The sequence below is a fragment of the Sorex fumeus genome, unplaced genomic scaffold, assembly GCF_029834395.1.
Source record: "Sorex fumeus unplaced genomic scaffold, SorFum_2.1 ptg000098l, whole genome shotgun sequence".
NCBI lineage: Eukaryota > Metazoa > Chordata > Mammalia > Eulipotyphla > Soricidae > Sorex > Sorex fumeus.
This window is the reverse complement of record NW_026606155.1, coordinates 30,480,899-30,499,276: the sequence shown is the minus strand read 5'-3', so window position 1 is coordinate 30,499,276 and position 18,378 is coordinate 30,480,899. Positions and strand designations below refer to the sequence as shown.

At 45.6% G+C, this 18,378-nt stretch overlaps 1 protein-coding gene across 1 annotated transcript in view; it reads left to right on the top strand.

Moving 5' to 3' along the window:
* FNTB (farnesyltransferase, CAAX box, beta) overlaps positions 1-18,378 on the top strand; it is a 74,631-nt gene that overhangs the window by 24,322 nt on the left and 31,931 nt on the right. Inside the window, exons 4-7 of the mRNA XM_056133985.1 lie at positions 2,720-2,811; positions 11,862-12,008; positions 12,108-12,191; positions 18,290-18,376. Coding sequence (XP_055989960.1) covers positions 2,720-2,811; positions 11,862-12,008; positions 12,108-12,191; positions 18,290-18,376 — 410 coding nt within the window. The remainder of the gene's footprint in view (positions 1-2,719; positions 2,812-11,861; positions 12,009-12,107; positions 12,192-18,289; positions 18,377-18,378) is intronic.

The window sequence follows — 18,378 nt, the reverse complement described above, 5'->3', positions numbered from 1 at the left end:
GCCTGACTGTGGTAGCCTCACTTATCTGACCTTTCCCTCCCTCTCTCCTCTCTGCTCTCACTCTCCCACCCCTTCCAGAAATCCAGATTTCAATGTGCATCTCCCAACATGAAAGTGTTGCAACCAATTCCAGTGAAACAAAACCTTACAAAGAGCAAGCAGAGCAGTCATGGACGGACTTCACCTTGGGTTCTCAATTTTCAATCCTTGAATTTAGTCTTTCTTAATGAGGGTCGTGTCAGCCCTGATACAATTAACACAGCAATCATCAACAATTCATTGTTAAAGGCATTATCTCACTTCATCATAAACTACTCCCTGAGATAAGTAGGCCTATATATATTTTTTTATAGATAAGGAAGCAAGCGTAGCAAGATGAAGTAATTGGCTCCAGGGCAAATAACCAGAGGAGAGGCTGGTTCTTATACCTGGGCAGGCCCAGTGGAGAACAGTGTCTCCATTCACCAGGCCAGCTGCCCCCAGCCGCAGCTTGCCACTTCTTGGCATGGTCAGCACATTTACAGAGAGGGCACCTTGGATTGGGAGTCCAGAAATTAATGTTCTTGTTCAGCTCTCACATTGACTGTCTTTATTTTATTTTTAAATTTTTTTTTGGGAGGGGGAAGAACACCCAGAGATGCTCAGGGGTAACTCCTAGCTCTGAGCTCAGGAATCACTCTTAGCGGTGCTACGGTGACCATATGGGATGCTGGAGATAGAACCCACATCAGTAGCATGCAAGGCGTGTCCTACCTGCTATACTATCTCTCCAGCCCCTGACTGTCTTTATAACTTGGAAAAGTTATTATCTCTGGACTTCCTTTCTATATTAACATTGGGGACTGAGTGATATCACCTGTCTGCCTGGCCTGAATATTCACTCCCTGGTCAGGGCTTGATCAGGATCTTTTCCCATCTAACTGTTCTTTCAGAAGCCTTTCCCAGCTTCCCCCAGAGATGTAATCAGTCCTTTTTAGGCATGCCCTCAAGATTCTATTTCTGCCCTTATGCATTTTTTCCCCAAGCGTAAGTAGGCAGGTGTTACTTTCCACCTGGTTCCAGAAGGACATTTGGCATTTGAACTTGCATCTCTGGCTGGTATCCTTTCTAACCATATACTTTCTGTATATCTCAAGCATCTCAAAAGTAAAATTCATTCCTTACTCCTTGGCAGTCACATCCACACCCCAAAGTGGCCACACAACTAAAAAGCTACTCCAGCCTTACTGTCCTGATAAAAATACTGAATGCCCTGAACAAACACATGACCTCTTAGCACCTGTACTGCAAACCATAATGCACAAAATGAAAAGGAGAGAGAGAGCAAGAAGGATAGTGCCTCCCATAGAGGGAGGCTGGGGATGAGAGGATGGGGGGTTGGGGGATAGTGGTAGGGAAACGGGGAACATTGGTGGTGGGAGATGTACACTGGTGGAAGGATGGGTGCTGGATCATTGTATGACTGAAACCAAATTATGAACAGCTTTGTAATTGTTTATCTTATGGATATTCAATTAAAATTTTTTTAAGAAGTAATGTGGAATTCCACAGCGGGTAGGGCATTTGCCTTGTATGCAGCCAGTCAACAGACCCAAGTTCGATTCCTCCGCCCCTCTTGGAGAGCCCGGCAAGCTACCGAGAGTATCTCGCCTGCATGGCAAAGGCTGACAAGCTACCTGTGATGTATTTCGATATGCCAAACACAGTAGCAACAAGTCTCACAATGGAGACGTTACTGGGCCTGCTTGAGCAAATTAATGATCAGTGGGAGGGCAGTGCTACAGTGCTAATGTGGAATTCAGGCTCAATTCAATTAGCTTAATCAATAGCTTGAATAAATAGCAGTACTCCTACATTAAATTACAAAACAACAACAACAACAACAAAATAAAAATTTATTCATTATTGTACCCCAGAGATTTAATTTAGTGTGACAGAAGTAAATTCTTACTACCTGTTGTGGTGGTAGTGCTGGTGCTGGGGGTGTCACACGCAGTGGCGTTGGGTATGGAGCCCAGGACCTCACACATGAAGGCATGTGCTCTACCAGATGAGCCACATCCCAGCCTACTCCTTCTTTTCTGAATCAGTGAATGAGTAATCCATGCATCCTTCCTTGGGCTGGGGAGATAGCTTGAGCACATCCCCAGTACGTACGCAGTCCTGAGTTCTGTCTCTACTATCATACACACCCCCACCAAAAACTGACAGGTGTTCCCCCTGTTGAAAAACCAAAGAATCCCTTCTTGAGGTTATCCATCTTGTTGGGTAGGGTTAGGGTTAGAGTTAGGGTTTGGGTGGGAAGGACCCATAGGGTTCCAAGTAAACTCTTTTTTTTTTTTTTGCTTTTTTTGGGTCACATCTGGTAATGCTCAGGGGTTATTCCTAGTTCTGTACTCAGGAATCACTCCTAGTGGTGCTCAGGGATGCTGGGATGCTGGGAATCGAACCTGGGTTAGCCACGTGCAAGACAAACTCCCTACCCGCTGAACTATCACTCCAGCCCCCCACGTAAACTCCTATGCCCCATTGTCTGTTTTTCACATATGACCTTGCTCATGGCCAACGCAAAGTGCCCTTCATTCATGTATTGTTGCTCACAGAGTGCCCTATCCCCCCTTCGCCAGGCTGCTGAGGTTGAGACAGATGTCGCCTTGTCAGCGGTATCTTGGAATGATTCTGAATAAGGGGTGTGTTTTCTCCCCTGTCCCTTTCGCAGTGCCTGGATGCCAGCCGCCCATGGCTCTGCTATTGGATCCTGCACAGCTTGGAGCTGCTCGACGAACCCATCCCCCAGATGGTAGCGACAGAGTGAGTGGGGCTTGTTGGGGGGGAACCCGAGGGTTCTCTGAAAGTGCAGTTGAGGCTGGGGTTCTCTTTGTTTTGTTCCTGATTTTGAATGGAAGATGGTGCTTCACAGGCGTCCTTGCCCTTCTCTTGACCTCCAGTAACTTCCTGAAACTCCTCCACGTTAGAAGCCTGGTGTAAACCCGTGGGTGTAACAAGACTTTGAACTCCCCAAGAGAAGGGTTTCTAGTTTCTTCTATGGCCTTTTCTTTTGGCTCTTGCTCTGGTCTTTGAGAAAAGTCTTTGTCATCAACTCTGAGAGGGACAATTTTTCCAGAAAGCACAGTATGAGTTTGAATCGCTTGTGTGGGGAAGTGTGTGCCAACCGAGTGAACAAAAATGCCTTTGCCTTCCATGAGCAGCTCCCTAAAGCCCACCAGTTCCTGGGGGACCATATGACTCTTGATGGATATATTACCAAGTTGGTGTGCATAGGCCATAGCTTACTGTCTTCCTAAATTTCTGATTTAGGATTAAATATCTAAGTAAATCAAGATTCTTCCCAAACTGTTCGTGTCGTTGGTATAGCACCTCAGCCGCAGAAGCTGATTTGTAATTTTTTTTATTGTCGTTATTATTGTTTGTGTTTGTCTATGTTTTGGAGCACACACAACTGTGCTCAGGGCTTGTTCTTGGTTCTGTGCTCAGGGATCACTCCTGGTGTTGGTTGCAGGGACCATATGTGGTGTTTGGGTTGGTAGCCTGCAAGGCAAACTGCCCCCTGATGACCCCTCTGTATTCCCTCTCTCTGACCATCATTTGTATTTTGAAGAAGGAACTGATTCTCCTCACCGGGGTAGGAAAAGTGCAGCTAGAAACCAGGTCTGAGAGCCAGTTCTCAATAGTGAGGGCAGGGACACTGGGAGGGCAGCCCATGAGCCAGGTCTGTTTCCCCATTGCCCGTGGAGGCAGCTGTGCCAGGATGCACGGAGGCCAATCCATGCCCCTCTCTGGTCACAAGTGCCCTGCCTCAGTTACACTGTCAGGTCAGAACAGAACCACACATTGTCTCATTCATTCTGTCTTAACAATAACCTCTCATTCTCTCCTTCCTGGGCAGGATGTCTTGTGATGAATGTGGATAGGGAAGATAATGAAGAATTAGACCATTAACTCTTGGGGTGTGGACGCTGCTTTGGAAGTCAAAGGAGGAATACGCATTGTCCCCTCCTGGCCCGGTGCTACTGCCAGCCCAGTTGCTGCTGGCTCTGAAAGTAATGTTGGGCACAGTTTCTGCAGTAACAGGAATTTCATTGTCAAAAGAAAGGCCCGTGTGTTTTTTGAAATACCAGTTGGGGGCTGTGGATTGTTCGGGCCGTTTCCCTCCCCACACATTCCCATTCAGGATGTATTCTTGGGGGAACGGGAGAGCTGACAGAGAAGCAGAAAGAAAGGGGAGGATTCTGTGAGAGTGAAGGACAGGGGCCCCAGGGAGAGGACTTGGAACTGTGTAGAGTTGGAGATGCGACTTCTGCTCTCCTGAAGCACATGCAGTCGGTCCCCCATGGAATCTGAGCTGCTCGGGAGGTACCTGGGGATTTCTCAGTAAGGCTTTTCTGAGAAGCAAATTCAGTGTGTATTCAACATCGCATAGGACCAGATGGCTCCCCCCTTCCCCCCCCAGGTCACTTTGCAGTTAACAATTGGGGATTGGGGACAACCCAAATATCAACAGTAGGGGGCGCTTAAAATGTATGTAAAGTTTACATTTTTGTGGAATACACATAAAGTAGTGCTATAGTGCTATTTTAAAAGTATACATACATAGATCACTCTCTCTCTCTCTCTCTGTCTCTCTCTCTCTGTCTCTCATTGTCTCTGTGTGTATGTGTCTGTCTGTTTCTTTTCCTCTATATATTTGTAGGCATCATGATCTCATTAACATCAATAGATGCTTGGAAACTGCAACTTGAAGCGCAGAGAAACCAATTTACCATGGGCTAATTGATATAAATAAGAATTCAATTCCTATTACAATTTTTGACTGAAAAACCATTATCAAATTTCTTTTTTTCCCTCAATTTTTAAAATAAAAATTCAAGGCACTTCTGATATTAATTGATAGTTTGTAGACATTGTCCATCCGTCCATCCATTCATTTCTAGTTCATGCTTGTGGGTGGTCAGGGCCTCTCTTGCAGCTCAGGTGCAAGGTGGGAACCATCCCTGGACACACACTCATACTGGACAGTTTAGAATCAGCAGAGGACCCAACACCCACACCGTCAGGAGTGGGAGAGACCAGAGTTCATGGCAGAAGGCCACATAGGTCTGGAGAGAATGTGTGAGATTCTGCAGTGGCCAGTTACTTTTCCCAGATCCACATTATAACAACAAAGATGTTATCCAAGGGTCAGTGCTATAAAGGTAGTCATGAAGACGGACCTGAGTGATAGTACAGTGGGTAAGGCTCTTGGATGGTTGCACATATCCAACCCAGATTCAATCCTCAGCAACCCGTATGGTTCCTTGAGCTTGCCAGGAGTCATTTCTGAATGCAGAGCCAGGAATAAACCCTGAGCACTGCTGGGTGTTACACAAAAACAACAAAATATATAGAGAAATGTTCATATTTTTAAGTGGGAAGAGGTGATTTTGAAGTTTTAATTTTCCATGTTTATAAATCTCTAATCATTTTATAGGTTTCAAATATAGACGATTGCATCAAAAAACAAAAAACAAAAAACCCTGCAGGGTCTGCCAAGCTAGTACAGTGGGTAAGGCACTTACCTTTCATGTGGTTGATTTGGGTTTGATCCCCAACATCCCTTATGGTTCCCCTGATCACCACCAGGAGAGATTGGTGAACACAGAGCCAGGAGTAAGCTCTGAGCACTGCTGGGTATGGCCCCCAAACCAAAACCAAAACCAAGCAAGCAAAAAGAAAACCAGAAGGTTTAGACACTTACATGCTTATAGTTATATTGGATGATGGGGTTAAAGATGATTTCTTTTTTAAAAACTTATTTCCATTTTCTAAAATTTCTACAATGAACCTTTACTATTTTATAGTTAAGAGCATGTTATAAAAGTAAAATTCTAGGGCCCAGAGGATGACTCAGTGGCCAAGAGCACTGTTGTGAGCCTGAGAGTGCTGTTGCTGTGACTTGGTTGTCTGGTTCTGCAGCCATGTGTGTGATCTACTGTCCTATAGCCAGGTGTGAGCAAGCATGGTGGCTGAAATGTGATTCCCTCAGTGAGGACTGCAGCTCAGAAGTGGTGCAAGAACCAAGGCCAAGTGTGTGACCTGCAGGGAGTGTTAGAACCAGAACGTGTGAAAGGAGTGCAACCCAGTGGGCATGTGCTCAAGCACTGCTGCTAATGTGTGTGAGCCCAGGGACCATCACAATCAAGCATGTGTGCAATGCCCCCAGTCACCACCACAAAGCAGCAGGGAAGAGGGAGGGGCAAAGGCTGTTTTGTTCTGATTTCTTGGTAATGATTGACTGAGGATTTCTGCTTTGTAGCTGCCTTAAAAACTCCTGTGATTCTTCTAAGTGGTGACTTAACAGACTTTGAAAGAAATATTTAATTTGTCAGTAATGTATTTGATTTTATCTATAATAGGCAGTTCATTCTAGGGATAGTAGTCTGATCTATGAGGAAATAAACTACTTTTTTTTTTTTTTTTGGCTTTTTGGGTCACACCTGGCAATGCACGGAGGTCACTCCTGGCTCTGCACTCAGGAATTACCCCTGGCGGTGCTCAGAGGACCATATGGGATGCTGAGAATCGAACTCGGGTTGGCTGCGTGCAAGGCAAACGCCCTACCCGCCGTGCTATTGCTCCAGCCCCTAAACTGCTTTTAATTACAGAAAAATCTTGAAGATTTCTATTGAGATATGAGGAATTGTTTTAGACTATTCATATAGGTTATTGCCTTTTTATATATTTTAATTCTGGAGTTTTGAGGGTTTTTTCCCTGTTCTCTTCCCCCACTCTGCACCTAGTGTGTGGACACACACACACACACACACACACACACACACACATCCCTTTCTTTCTCTACTGTTTTGTCCATTGTTGCGCTTTTATTTATTTAGAGAATAATATGACAACTGAGTTCCCTCTAGTGGACAAAATCACTTTCATCAGCTGCTTTGCTCGCTGACTAGAGCCAGCAAGTTCAGGTTTTCACAGCTGTCTTTAAATCTTTCCAGAATAATAATAATGTTCATCAGTAGGAATCTGGAGATTGTGCTCTTAAATTTTTGTTTACCTAAGCAAAAACTGTGCTAGAACCAGCAGAGGGCCCTTTCCTTCACTCAATGACGCTAGCCCCGAAGGAGAGATCCTTTAATGAGAGTCTCGTGCTCTGCTATTGAAAGATCATTTGGAGCCACAGGGAGTAAAGGAAAACCACTGCTCCGTAACTGTTAGGTTTTCAGTTTTCATAAGATTCAAACTTGCCTTTAACATTAAGACTTTTTGACTCACAACATTTGACAAAGACAAATTCAAATGTTCTTCCTTGAATTTTTCTTTTGACTTTACTTTCAAAACGATGCTTGTATCTTTTCCCCTGAATAGTTCCTTAAATAATTTTTATTCAGGAAAAATATGGTTTATACCACTGTGTAGGTTTCAGAGGAATAGCACTTTCTTCAAATGCACACACCACACTTGCCACCAATCATTTAGTTTCCATCTGCTACTAACTAGCTGACCCCCTTGCCCTTCTTCTTCTTCTTCCTCTGGTAACCACTACTGTGTTTCTAGTATCTAAGTTTTACGTTTGCTTTGTTTCTTAGTATTCTGCATGAGTGAAATCGTATGGTATTGATCTTTCTCTTTTTCATTTAAATATCACAACAAAAATCCCCTCAAGGTTCATTCATGGCATATGTGTGCATTCGTGCATGCATGCATGTGTGTGTGCGTGTGTGTGTGTGTGTGTGTGTGTGTGTGTATGTGTGTGTGTGATTGAACCAAGGACCTCACACAGGCAAGATGTACTCTACCACTGAGTCACATCCTGCCTCATGTCCAGTTTTAAATTTAAATATTCTGTGTGTCTTCCCTTACTTTTCTATGAGGACACCATGACAAGCCATTTATCTTCTGGGCATTTTTGACCAGGTTCTGCTGCCTGAGTAGAGGTCAGTGGTTGTATGTAATTTGCCTCTACTGGACAATTCTCCTCCCAAAGAATCTGGCCCACAAAGTCTGCAGTGCCAATATGGAGAAGGCCTGCTCTAAAGCAGCCAACTTTGACTTTGACCATACTTCCAAAACCACAGTATTCAGAAGATTACCTGAGCTTGATGAAGAGTCATATGACATATGCACTCTTGGCAGTAGGGCCTCCTGGGATCAGCAGAGAAGCGTGCCTGTCTTTCAGCTGTTCTTTGCTGTACGCTCTCTGGGGAGGGCATTTTCCTTCCCCAGTGTATGAAGCTGGAGCTGTTTTACACCATGACATCTGGAAGACTTAGGACTAGAACCCAATCAGTGTTAACTCACTCATCCTGCACTTGCATCTATTCCTAAGCTATTTTGTTCAACGACAACTATTTTGGCCTCCAAAAGCCTATATACTTTGCAATTTATTCACATGTTTTTGTTTCAGACTTTCTAAGATTTGGGCCGAGGAGATAATTCAGAGGGCTGGAGTTTATGCCTCACATGAGAGAGCATTCCATAGGGTCCCCTGAGCACTGCCAGGGGTAATTCCTGAGTGCAGAGCCAGGAGTAACCCCTGCACCACATAGTTGATCTGAGCTCTGCCTGAAATGACTCCTGAGCTGGTAGTGACCCCTGAGTACTTTGCTGTGTAGTCCCCTCAAACCAAGAAATAAAAAACAAAACAGAACTGTTGAGAATTCTGCGAATGACAATTGGTAATCTGGGGGTCATTTGCTAGTTCCTTTAGGTTCGAGATGGACTGCCTCTGGTTCAGAATGTTCTGTAATATGAAAGTGCGTGAGAGTCCAGCAGAGTCCAGTCTTGTTTCCCAGCAGAGCCCCACTGGCAGATGCAGCCGGTCAGCTGAGGGAGGTTGGCATGGAGGGCTGAATTCAAGGTGTCCAGTACATTCAGATCCCAGCTCATTCCAGACTTTAGGCTATGGGGTCAGGATTGTTGTACTCGGCACGATTCTATCTTGGGAATTGGGAAAGGAATAGATATCTAGGTGACTCTTTCCCCCCCGTTCTTTGTTTGTATGTGTGCTGTTTTATATCATCTAAAAATCTTCATTTTTGTGACACAGAAAAAAATTTAGTGTGTTTGTTAGAATGATTAAATTTTTTTTTAGAAATGAATCTGTTAGTTTATGGTATTAATATAAGAATTGAAGAAGTTTTGGAATATATTATGAGCAAACTATTTTTTCCTATGAAAATTAATTGCTACTAAAAAGGTGTAGAGATGGACTGAAGCCATAGTACAGCAGGTTGGGCACTTGTTTTGCACAAGTGCCAACCCAGGTCGGTCCTGGCTTCCCATATGGTCCCCTGAGCAGACTAGGAGTGATTCCTGAGTGCAGAGCCAGGAGGAACCCCTCAGCACTGCCAGGTGTGTCCCTGCTCACTACTACCACCCCCTGCCTCCCCCCAAAAGGTGCAGAGAACTGTCTTCCTTTTCTGATAGTTCACTTAGTTTCTATTTTTATTCTTCTTCTTCAGAGTAAAATGTTAGGGGCTGGAGAAATGTGAGGAGGGTATTTGCCTTGCACAGGGCCAACCTGGGTTCAGTCCCTAGCATCTCATATGGTCCCCCAAGCAGTGCCAGGAGTAATTCCTGAATGAAGAGCCAGGAGTAACCCCTGCACACTGCTGGGTAAATCCCCCAAACAAACAAACAAACAAAAAGAGTAAAATTTTAGGTGCAAGAGATAAGACAGGAGGTAAGGCAGTTGCCTTGCATTCAACCTCTTAGACCAATCCTGGTTTATCATTAGTGCCACATGGGGTCTCCTGAATACCGCCAGGGGTCTCCTGAGCACATAGCCAGGTATAACTCTTGAGAATTTCTAGCAGTGACACCAAAACAACAAAAACAAAACAAAATAAATATTTTTATTTATGTTATTGAATCATCAGGTCACCATGAGATATAGTTACAAAGCTTTCATGATTTCCAGTCCAACAAGGTTTCAACACCCATCCCTCCACCAGTATACATTTCCCACCACCAATATCCCCATGTCCCTCCTGCCACTACCCCGCAGCCTCCATCTATGGCAGACACTTTTCTTCCCTCAGTCTCTGTCTCTCTCCTTTTGGGCATTATTGTTTGCAATACAGATACAAGAAAGAAAGGCCATCATGTTTGCAAGAAAGGCCATCATGTTTGGTCCTTTACCTACTTTCAGCTCATCTCCCATCCGGAGAGATCCCCTCCAACCATCGTTGTCATAATGGTCCCTTCTCTGGCCCAGCTACCCTTTGCCCCCAGCACTGGAGGCAGGCTTCCAACTGTGGACCATTCGCCCTGACCCTTGAAGAAATATTTTTAGCTGCAAGTGGAAAGAATTATCTTTTGTGTCTTTTTTTCCTCCCACTTGCAGTGCTGGGAATTGAATCCAGGGCCTTGCACAGGGAAGGCAATTGCTCGACTGCTGAGCTCCATCCTAGCCCATAAGTACTGTTCACTGGTGGAGGTCTTAGGACTCTAGTAGTTACTCAGCAGCCTTTGACTTTCAGATGGAAGGTCTGAAGTCAGAAGTTCTCAAACACGGTGCTGGAAAGCATTTCTTAACACGTGACTTTGGGGAGCTGCATCAGGCTCTGCGGGCTCCCGAAGGAGGGAGCTGAGAGGAAAGCGGCCTCTCAAGTTCTCAGAAGCACACAGGGGAGCAGCTTCCTGGCCCGAGAGGAAGCCTGTCATCCCTGCTGAGAGACTGGGACACGGCCTGATAACTGGGATTTCCCAAGGCACGATTTGGGGGAAATCGGGGCTTTCTTAGTTTCACCTGAAGCAAGAATGTCACTTCTAGGCAACCCAGTGTCATGCTTGGAGGCAAACCCTCCATCAACAGTTTCCCTTTGGAGTTACCTGGAGCGTTTTTTTGGGGGGGTGGGTAGTAGTGAAGGGATCACCTCTCCAGGTGTTGTTTAAGAGGTCTGTGCACCATGTTGGCAATTTGCAGCCAGGCCAGTAATTCAGTGGGAGAGCCTGAGGGTGTGTTGCTCTAAGACCCTGCAGTGCTAGGAATACTGCCTCTCCCCCGCCGCCCCCCCCCCCCACCCACCCAAACACACTAGGCCACACCTGGCGGTGTTCTGGGCTGTCCCTTGTGATGCTCAGAAACCACATGACACTGGGAATTGAACCCAGTCCTCCCATGAAGCATGTACCCAACCTGGGGCGTCTGTGGATTAGTGTGAAAAAGTCTCTGAGCCCCACGGGCTTGAATGTGGTCTTAAGAGACACTCATCCACAGAAGCTCCAGTTTGGGCACATGGAGTCAGCTCAGTTGGTGCATCCGGCAGAATCCTACTGCTCTCACGTTCGGTTACCTGTGGTGGCCGATTCCAGTAACTTGTGCCTTGACAGTGAGTAGAATAAAAATCAGTATCTCCCTGGGGCATAGGTGGTGAAGGGAGTGGAAAGGTTTCTCCATATCTATTCTTCGTAACAAGGCCTGGTGATGAATCTAGACCAAGCCTATCATTATGTGGAGAAGCAGTTAGAAGCCAAATTCAAAGCCTGGGAGGTCCCTCAAAGGCAAGGAGGAAAGGCTAACACCACAGATCTCAGCTGGCAAATTGAGTGCAAAGTATGGGAAGTGTTTGGTGAGAAGTGTGAGCCTTCCCCTCAGCTCTGTGAAAGGCGCTTTGCTTCTTCCTGGCAGGACATTCTCTGCTTCACGACAAGGCAAACACTTGAAAGCAAAACTCTGTCAGAGGGCACAGAGACAAAGAGTCCCGCCCTCTTTAGCCTGTCTTCTCAGTGGAAAGAGGTTCTTTATAAGCAGGGAGGGATCATCAGAAAGGCACGGATTCTGTAGAATTGGGTGTTGGTCCATTAATGCTCTCTGGCTTTGTTTTCCCCTTTGACTGTGTCTCCAGTGTGTGTCAGTTCCTGGAACTATGTCAGAGCCCAGAAGGTGGCTTCGGAGGGGGCCCTGGCCAGTACCCACATCTTGCTCCCACGTACGCTGCCGTCAACGCACTGTGCATCATTGGCACAGAGGAAGCCTATGACGTCATTAACAGGTACAGCCCAAACCAACAGGGACAGAAATCCAAAGGGTTCCTGCTTGCTGGCATGGCTCTGACCATTGCACCCTCCTGCCCCTCCCTCTTGTTTCTCAGAGAGAAGCTTCTTCAGTATCTGTACTCGCTGAAGCAACCTGATGGCTCTTTTCTCATGCATGTTGGAGGTGAGGTGGATGTAAGGTGAGTGGTTTTTTTCCTCAGGCTGCCACGTCAGTAGATTCCAGAGCTTCTCTGCCACTAGGGATGCCAGAGCTAAGGAGCAGTAGGGAGAAGCTGCTGCTCTCTCTCTCCCAGGATGGCATGTGGAATGCAGTGGGGAGTGGCTCATTAGCCCTGCAGATATGCCACAGGTGTCCCTAGGTGGCATAGTCACTTCCTCCTTGGGAGTGCCTCACTAGAAGTAGGTCGAAACAAAGGTTGAAACAAAGTCAGGAACTTTTATTTTATTTTATTTATTTTTTGGTATGGGGGCCACCTGTGGTGATGCTTGGTGCAGGGGTAGGGGTGGGGGGAGGGTTACTCCTGGCTCTGCATTCAGGAATTACTCCTAGGGTGCTTGGAAGAGTATCTGGGATGCTGGGACTCGAACCCAGGTCATCCGCATGCAAGGCAAGCTCCTAACCAGCTATACTATCTGTCTGACCCCTAACTGCTCTCTTTTTAAAAATTAAAAATACAGGGAGCCAGACAAATAGTGCAACAGGTAAGGTGCTTGCTTGTCTTGTATGCAGCCAACACAGGTTCAAATCCTGATACCTCATAAGGGCCTCCAAGCCTACCAGGAGTGATCCCTGAATGAAGAGCCAGGAGTAGAACTGTGACCACAGCAGGATGTGGCCCCCAAACCAAAATAAGTAAATTAAATTTATAATACTGTGCTTGGTATAAAATGCTACACCCTTATATAGAACCGCCATGGGTGTAATCTAATCCTTTGCTTTTCTAGAATAGAAAGGGAGAAGAGAGTCCAGAAGGGGTTGAGTAAATATTTGTAGCACAGAGCCAGAAATAGACCCCAAGCACCACTGGGTATGACCCAAAGCCACCCCAAAACTATTCATACCTTTTCTGAATGATTTTGAATAAATCATGAGAATGTATAGCACCCACCTGGAAATTGCTTTGAAAGGTGTAGAAACCCTTAAGGGCCAGTAGAGTGCAGTGTACTAACTGATTAGGAGCAGTTGGCTTCAAATGATCATTTTATGCAAGAATTTTTTGCTGTAACTAGCAAGTAGTTTACTTGCCAGGCAGGAGATTACTTATGAATCCTATAGGGAATTTGCTGAGCAAGATGTTTCTCAAAGAAAGTCTTTGAGTTGTACCAGTTTCTTAGTCTGAGAAATAAATTTTTTTGGCAAGGCTTCGCTATGACAGTCGTCTTATTGCCTGTTTGTAAATGTGTTTGCATCTACACAGCTGAATAATGTTCTGCTTCATAATTGATTTGAGAGCCGGGGAGATGACTCAAAGAACTGAAGCACACGCTTTGCAGGCAGGAGATGCAAATTTGATCCCCTCTACTGCATGGCCCCTAAGCCTTCCTGGGAGTAGCCCCTGAGGACTACAGGTGTGGGCCTAAAACCAAACAAAAACTAATTGGTTTGAAGGACTAGAAGGAGAAAAAAAAAATACATGACATAGAACACACTGCTGATTAGAGTGGATAACCAGACTGCGGGAGGCCCTGAAAAGGATTTTTGTCTATCTGTAATCCTTCTGTTCACACCATAGACTTAGAGTAAGCAGACACTGTTGAGCTGTGGAACATACGAAGCTGGTGCTGACTCTCCTCTCTGAACAAACATTCCTGATGCTCACGATCCAGAGTTAACATGGGCTGCACAGCATAATGGGATGAGCCCCACAGGACTGCTGCCACTTTAACCTGGTCATATGTAGTGCATCCCGGGGTACCCTCATTCTGTTCCATTGTCTAGGAATCAGCTATCCCTGTGACCCCTGCAGTTTTCTAGAATGACTCGCAGAATTTAGGGAAGCACTTTCCTGATGGTCAGCTCGTTAGGAAGGATGTTACTATGATACACATGCCCAGCAAGATGAGAACGTACACAGACAAGGTCTGGAAAGGTCTGGAAAGATCAGAATCTTCTTTCCCTGTGGGCGTGGGCTGGACTGTCAGAGCACACTGAACCCCTACATTCAGGGTTTAAATGAGGGCTCCATTAGGTCAGCACAGCTGATTAAATCAGTGATCATTGGTGATTGGCTCAGTTTCTATCCCTTCTCCCCTCCTCAGAGCTGTGTGCCAAGAATCAAGGACAAAGACCAAACTCAGATTTCTCCTTGTACTGCAGTGTCTGTGTATGCCAACAAAGCCAGCATAACCCCCAGAGAAGAGCTGCATCCTGTTGATCTTCTCATAGAAAAAGTTAAAATACTTTCCCCTTTTATAGTCTCTTCATTTCCATTCCTGTTTATCAACTTAGGAGTCACTTCCTTCTGCGTGGGGGACACAGAAGACTACCCTCCACCCTACCAGTGGATGCCTGAAATCACAGGACTTCAATGATTTCAACCCTTATAGACACTGTATTTTTTTCTGACACATGCATACCTACAATAACATTTAATTTGTAATGCCTGCAAGAGGTGAACAGAAATCTTAAATTAAAAAATAAAAATTGTAAAACAAAATTGACTATAGGGCTGGAGCAATAGCGCAGCAAAGAGAGTGCTTACCTTGCCCACAGTCAACCCAGGTTTGATCCCTGGCACCACAGTCCCCCGAACCCACCCGGATTAATGCCTAAGTACAGAGCCAGGAGTATATGCCTTGAACATCTTGACCACAGCTGGGTGTAGCCCCAATTTTAGTATTTTGTTTTTCACTATAATAAGAGTTATTTGAATGTTCTCTCTTTCTCTCACTACTGTGCATAATATTTTTGTTTCCTTTTTTAAAGTTCATACTCAGCAGTGCTGGAGATGCAGGGACACCCTATTAGAGCTGGGAGGAGAGTGGGGGATGTACCAGGGCTACAGCCTGTGGTGGCAGGGGGCATGTTATGCTGGGACTTGAACTCAGGGCTTTGAACATGCTAGGTATGTGCTCCACCACTCCAACTCTCTACCAAGCCCCTGTCATAATATTTTTGGATCATGTTTCAGTTACCTGTGAGAAGTGAAACTGTGGATGGGAACTGAGAGGGAAGTGCTACTGTATTCCAACCGCATAAACCTTGTCTTGAAACTTAGCATTATAAAACTTCCTGGAATTATTAGGCAAAAGTAAACAAACCCAAGTAAGATCACTTAGATATTTTTTATCACATCCAGTTTTCAGTTACGATTGTTCTCTATCTTATTTTCCCCAGCACCAGTTTTCTTCTGTGCTCTTACTCATTTCCACTAGATAAATGCTCAGAGCTCAGAACTTCTCCAATAAAACAGTTTTGTTCCACTGAAGAACAATATAGCTATATTCGTGTTTTACCTAGTGCCAAGCTTTCTACTGGCCTGGGATTCAAGAAACGAAGAATGAGTGAAACCTTGTAGATGGGATTCAGTCTCCTGGCTTTGCCTGGTTTCTGGCGCCTCAGTTCCTTCCTTTTACACCTGGTGCTTCTTTGCTTGACTTTTGTCTAGAAGCACTGGCTAGTGCGCAGTGCTCTCTGGGAAGTGAGTTTGACCTGAACTGCAATAGCAGTATGGGGTCTAGCTGCTTTCTGGGGTTAGATGTTGCAGCTGGGAGGTCTCTTGATCACCTCCCAGCTTGCCATGTCTCCCTCTTGTTTCTGAATGAGCTTGTTCCAGCATTATGACTCCCAGGTAAAGACAGTGACCAAATCTGAGTGAACTCAGAGCAAGCCCCAGGAGAATGATGCCTTGTTCCTGACATCCTGTTCTGTCGGCTGGAGTATTCTGCAGCAGTGGGAGAAACGGGGACCCAGCATTCACAGATGTTTTGGTGACTGAGCAAGGAGTTGTTCCAGAAAGAAGCTTCATGCAGCTAGACTGTGGCAGGGCTGGTGGGCAGTGAGGAGGTCAAATGGGAAAGACAGGTTGCCCCCAGAAAAAGGTGGCCTGAAACCTCCACTGGAACTGGACAGGGGAAAGCCATCCCCAGGTTTTAAGAAGGATGTGAGGTGCCTGATTATATTTTATTAACTGGAGTGTGTGGGGGTACTAGACAGAAGACTGATCCTATTAATAGTGATTTAGATTTGGGGGATGGAGAGTATGGGCAAAAAAGAAATCTGGGTTGGGGGGTGGGGGTTACCTGCTAGTGCTCAGGTGCTCAATGGACTGGGGTCGCTCCTGGTAGTGCTCAGGGGACTGTTGAATATTCAGGTTCGAACCTACATTACACAAAGCATACCCCCACCAACCTTTTGAGGTTTCACCCTAGTAGATACATTTGAGAGATGTGATGACCAGATGGAGAGAGAAGGAGAGAAAGAAACTGCATTGAGAAAATTTTGTATATGGGTCCTGGAATATGACTCAAAGCAGAGGAGCACATTCAGGGCCTATGTGAGTTCTTGAGTTTGATCCCCAGCACAGCATGATCCTTACAGCACCAGAGGGGGTGATTCTGGTGACCCCGCCACACGGCTGGGCTTCAAGCACTGTGGTGCCAGCCTGAGTACCAAACTTGACTGATTTTTGCTGGAAAGGCATCCCTGCCACCAGCAAGACTGGATGTAACTCTGTCAAAATAATAGCAAAACAGGCTGGAGACATTGTCCAGGGGTTCAGGCATTTGCCTAGCACAGAGCCAACTCCAGTTTGATTCCTGACTCTGCATATGGTCCTCTGAACATCAACAGAAATGATCGCTGAGCACAGAGCCAGGAGTAAGCTCTGAGCATTGTCTGTATACTAATAAGTCCTGAGGGAGCTCCATGCCTCTCCCAACACACACACACACACACACACACACACACACACACACACACACACACACTCACTCTCTCACTCTTAAAAATCGTATCTTGTTCCCTCCCTATCTCATTATGAGATCTAGAACTAGTGCTTCTGCCATTTCTTCTCAGTTTTTTTGTTTTTGTTTTTGTTTCAACGTCCAGCAGAGGACATTGCTGGCTGCCTCCCTCTCTCGGAGGTTACACTGGTTCAAGAGCAAATACTTTTGAACCTCTAGAGAGGTTCTGTAGGAAATGAGATCAGACCTTGGAAGTTAGTTTCTGGTGGATGCTGGCACTTGGCACTGCATGTGTGACTCCTGCGTGCTTCTGATGCCTGCTGCTCCCACTCTGTGCGCGGCCAGCGCGTGCAGCCTGGGGGAAGGACAGGGAGGCCGTCTGGCAGCTTCTCCAGAGCTTTGTTTGGAACACATCCTTAGTTCAGCCCAGCCTTACGTCTGTACCCAATATGTAGGAACCTGGACTCTCTTTGCCCTCTGTTTTGTATTCCTTAGGAGTGATTAGGAAAAGGATAAGCAGAATTAGAACAGGTTTTGTTTTTGACAAAAAATGAAGCTGCTGGGTATTTAAAATGGATGGAAAGGGAAGAAAAGGTGATGTGTGGGTAAGTTACAAAAGCAGAGAAGCTAAAATAAAACATGTCCCTTGAAGAATTAGGCGTTGCAGGACAACATGGCAAGAGTTATTCCAGACTGAATAGGATAATATAGAAAAAAAAAAAAAAGACTTGGTCTTTTTTTGTTGTTTTGTTTCAAAGTGTGTTTGTGTGTGTTTGCACTGGTGGGGTCCCATAGAAATGAAAATCCATTCTACCTCTCAAGGCCTGAGGAATATCCTGGAATCTCCTCATTTGTCCAATCCCTTTTGTTTGGTCCCAGTTCCCATGAGGACTTGGTTGCCTGCTTTGGAGTGAGCCTGTCACAGAGAAAAATAAAGTTAACCTTGAACATGTCCATGTCATAAGCAGGCAGAAATCCTGAACCTAAAGCAATTTTAACAGCTCATCAATGGCACTTTGGAATTTTGGGACCCATTATAAGATTTTAAGGAGCTAGAGAAGAAGAGCTCCATTTGCTTTCCATGGGGACTGGGGTTCCTGTTAGTTCCTCTGAGGTGGATTTGAGCATGTGGAGGTAAGGAGAATAGAATGTCATGTTCTTTTGCTGAAGCCATGCTGTGAGCAACTCTATCCAAATAGAACGTCAAAGCTCTCAGCTGGAGGCCCTGGAGGACTGGCCACAGGCCAAGAGTGAGGACAGGAGGTGATTACAGCTTGCCGGCCAAGAGTGCGATCACCGAGGAAGCTCAGTGAACCTTATTTGGCTTTTCCTGAAAGCTTAACACCTTTCCCCGCTATTTTTGTCCTTTCAGAAGTGCATACTGTGCAGCCTCGGTAGCTTCTCTGACCAACATCATCACCCCAGACCTCTTTGAGGGCACTGCTGAGTGGATCGCAAGGT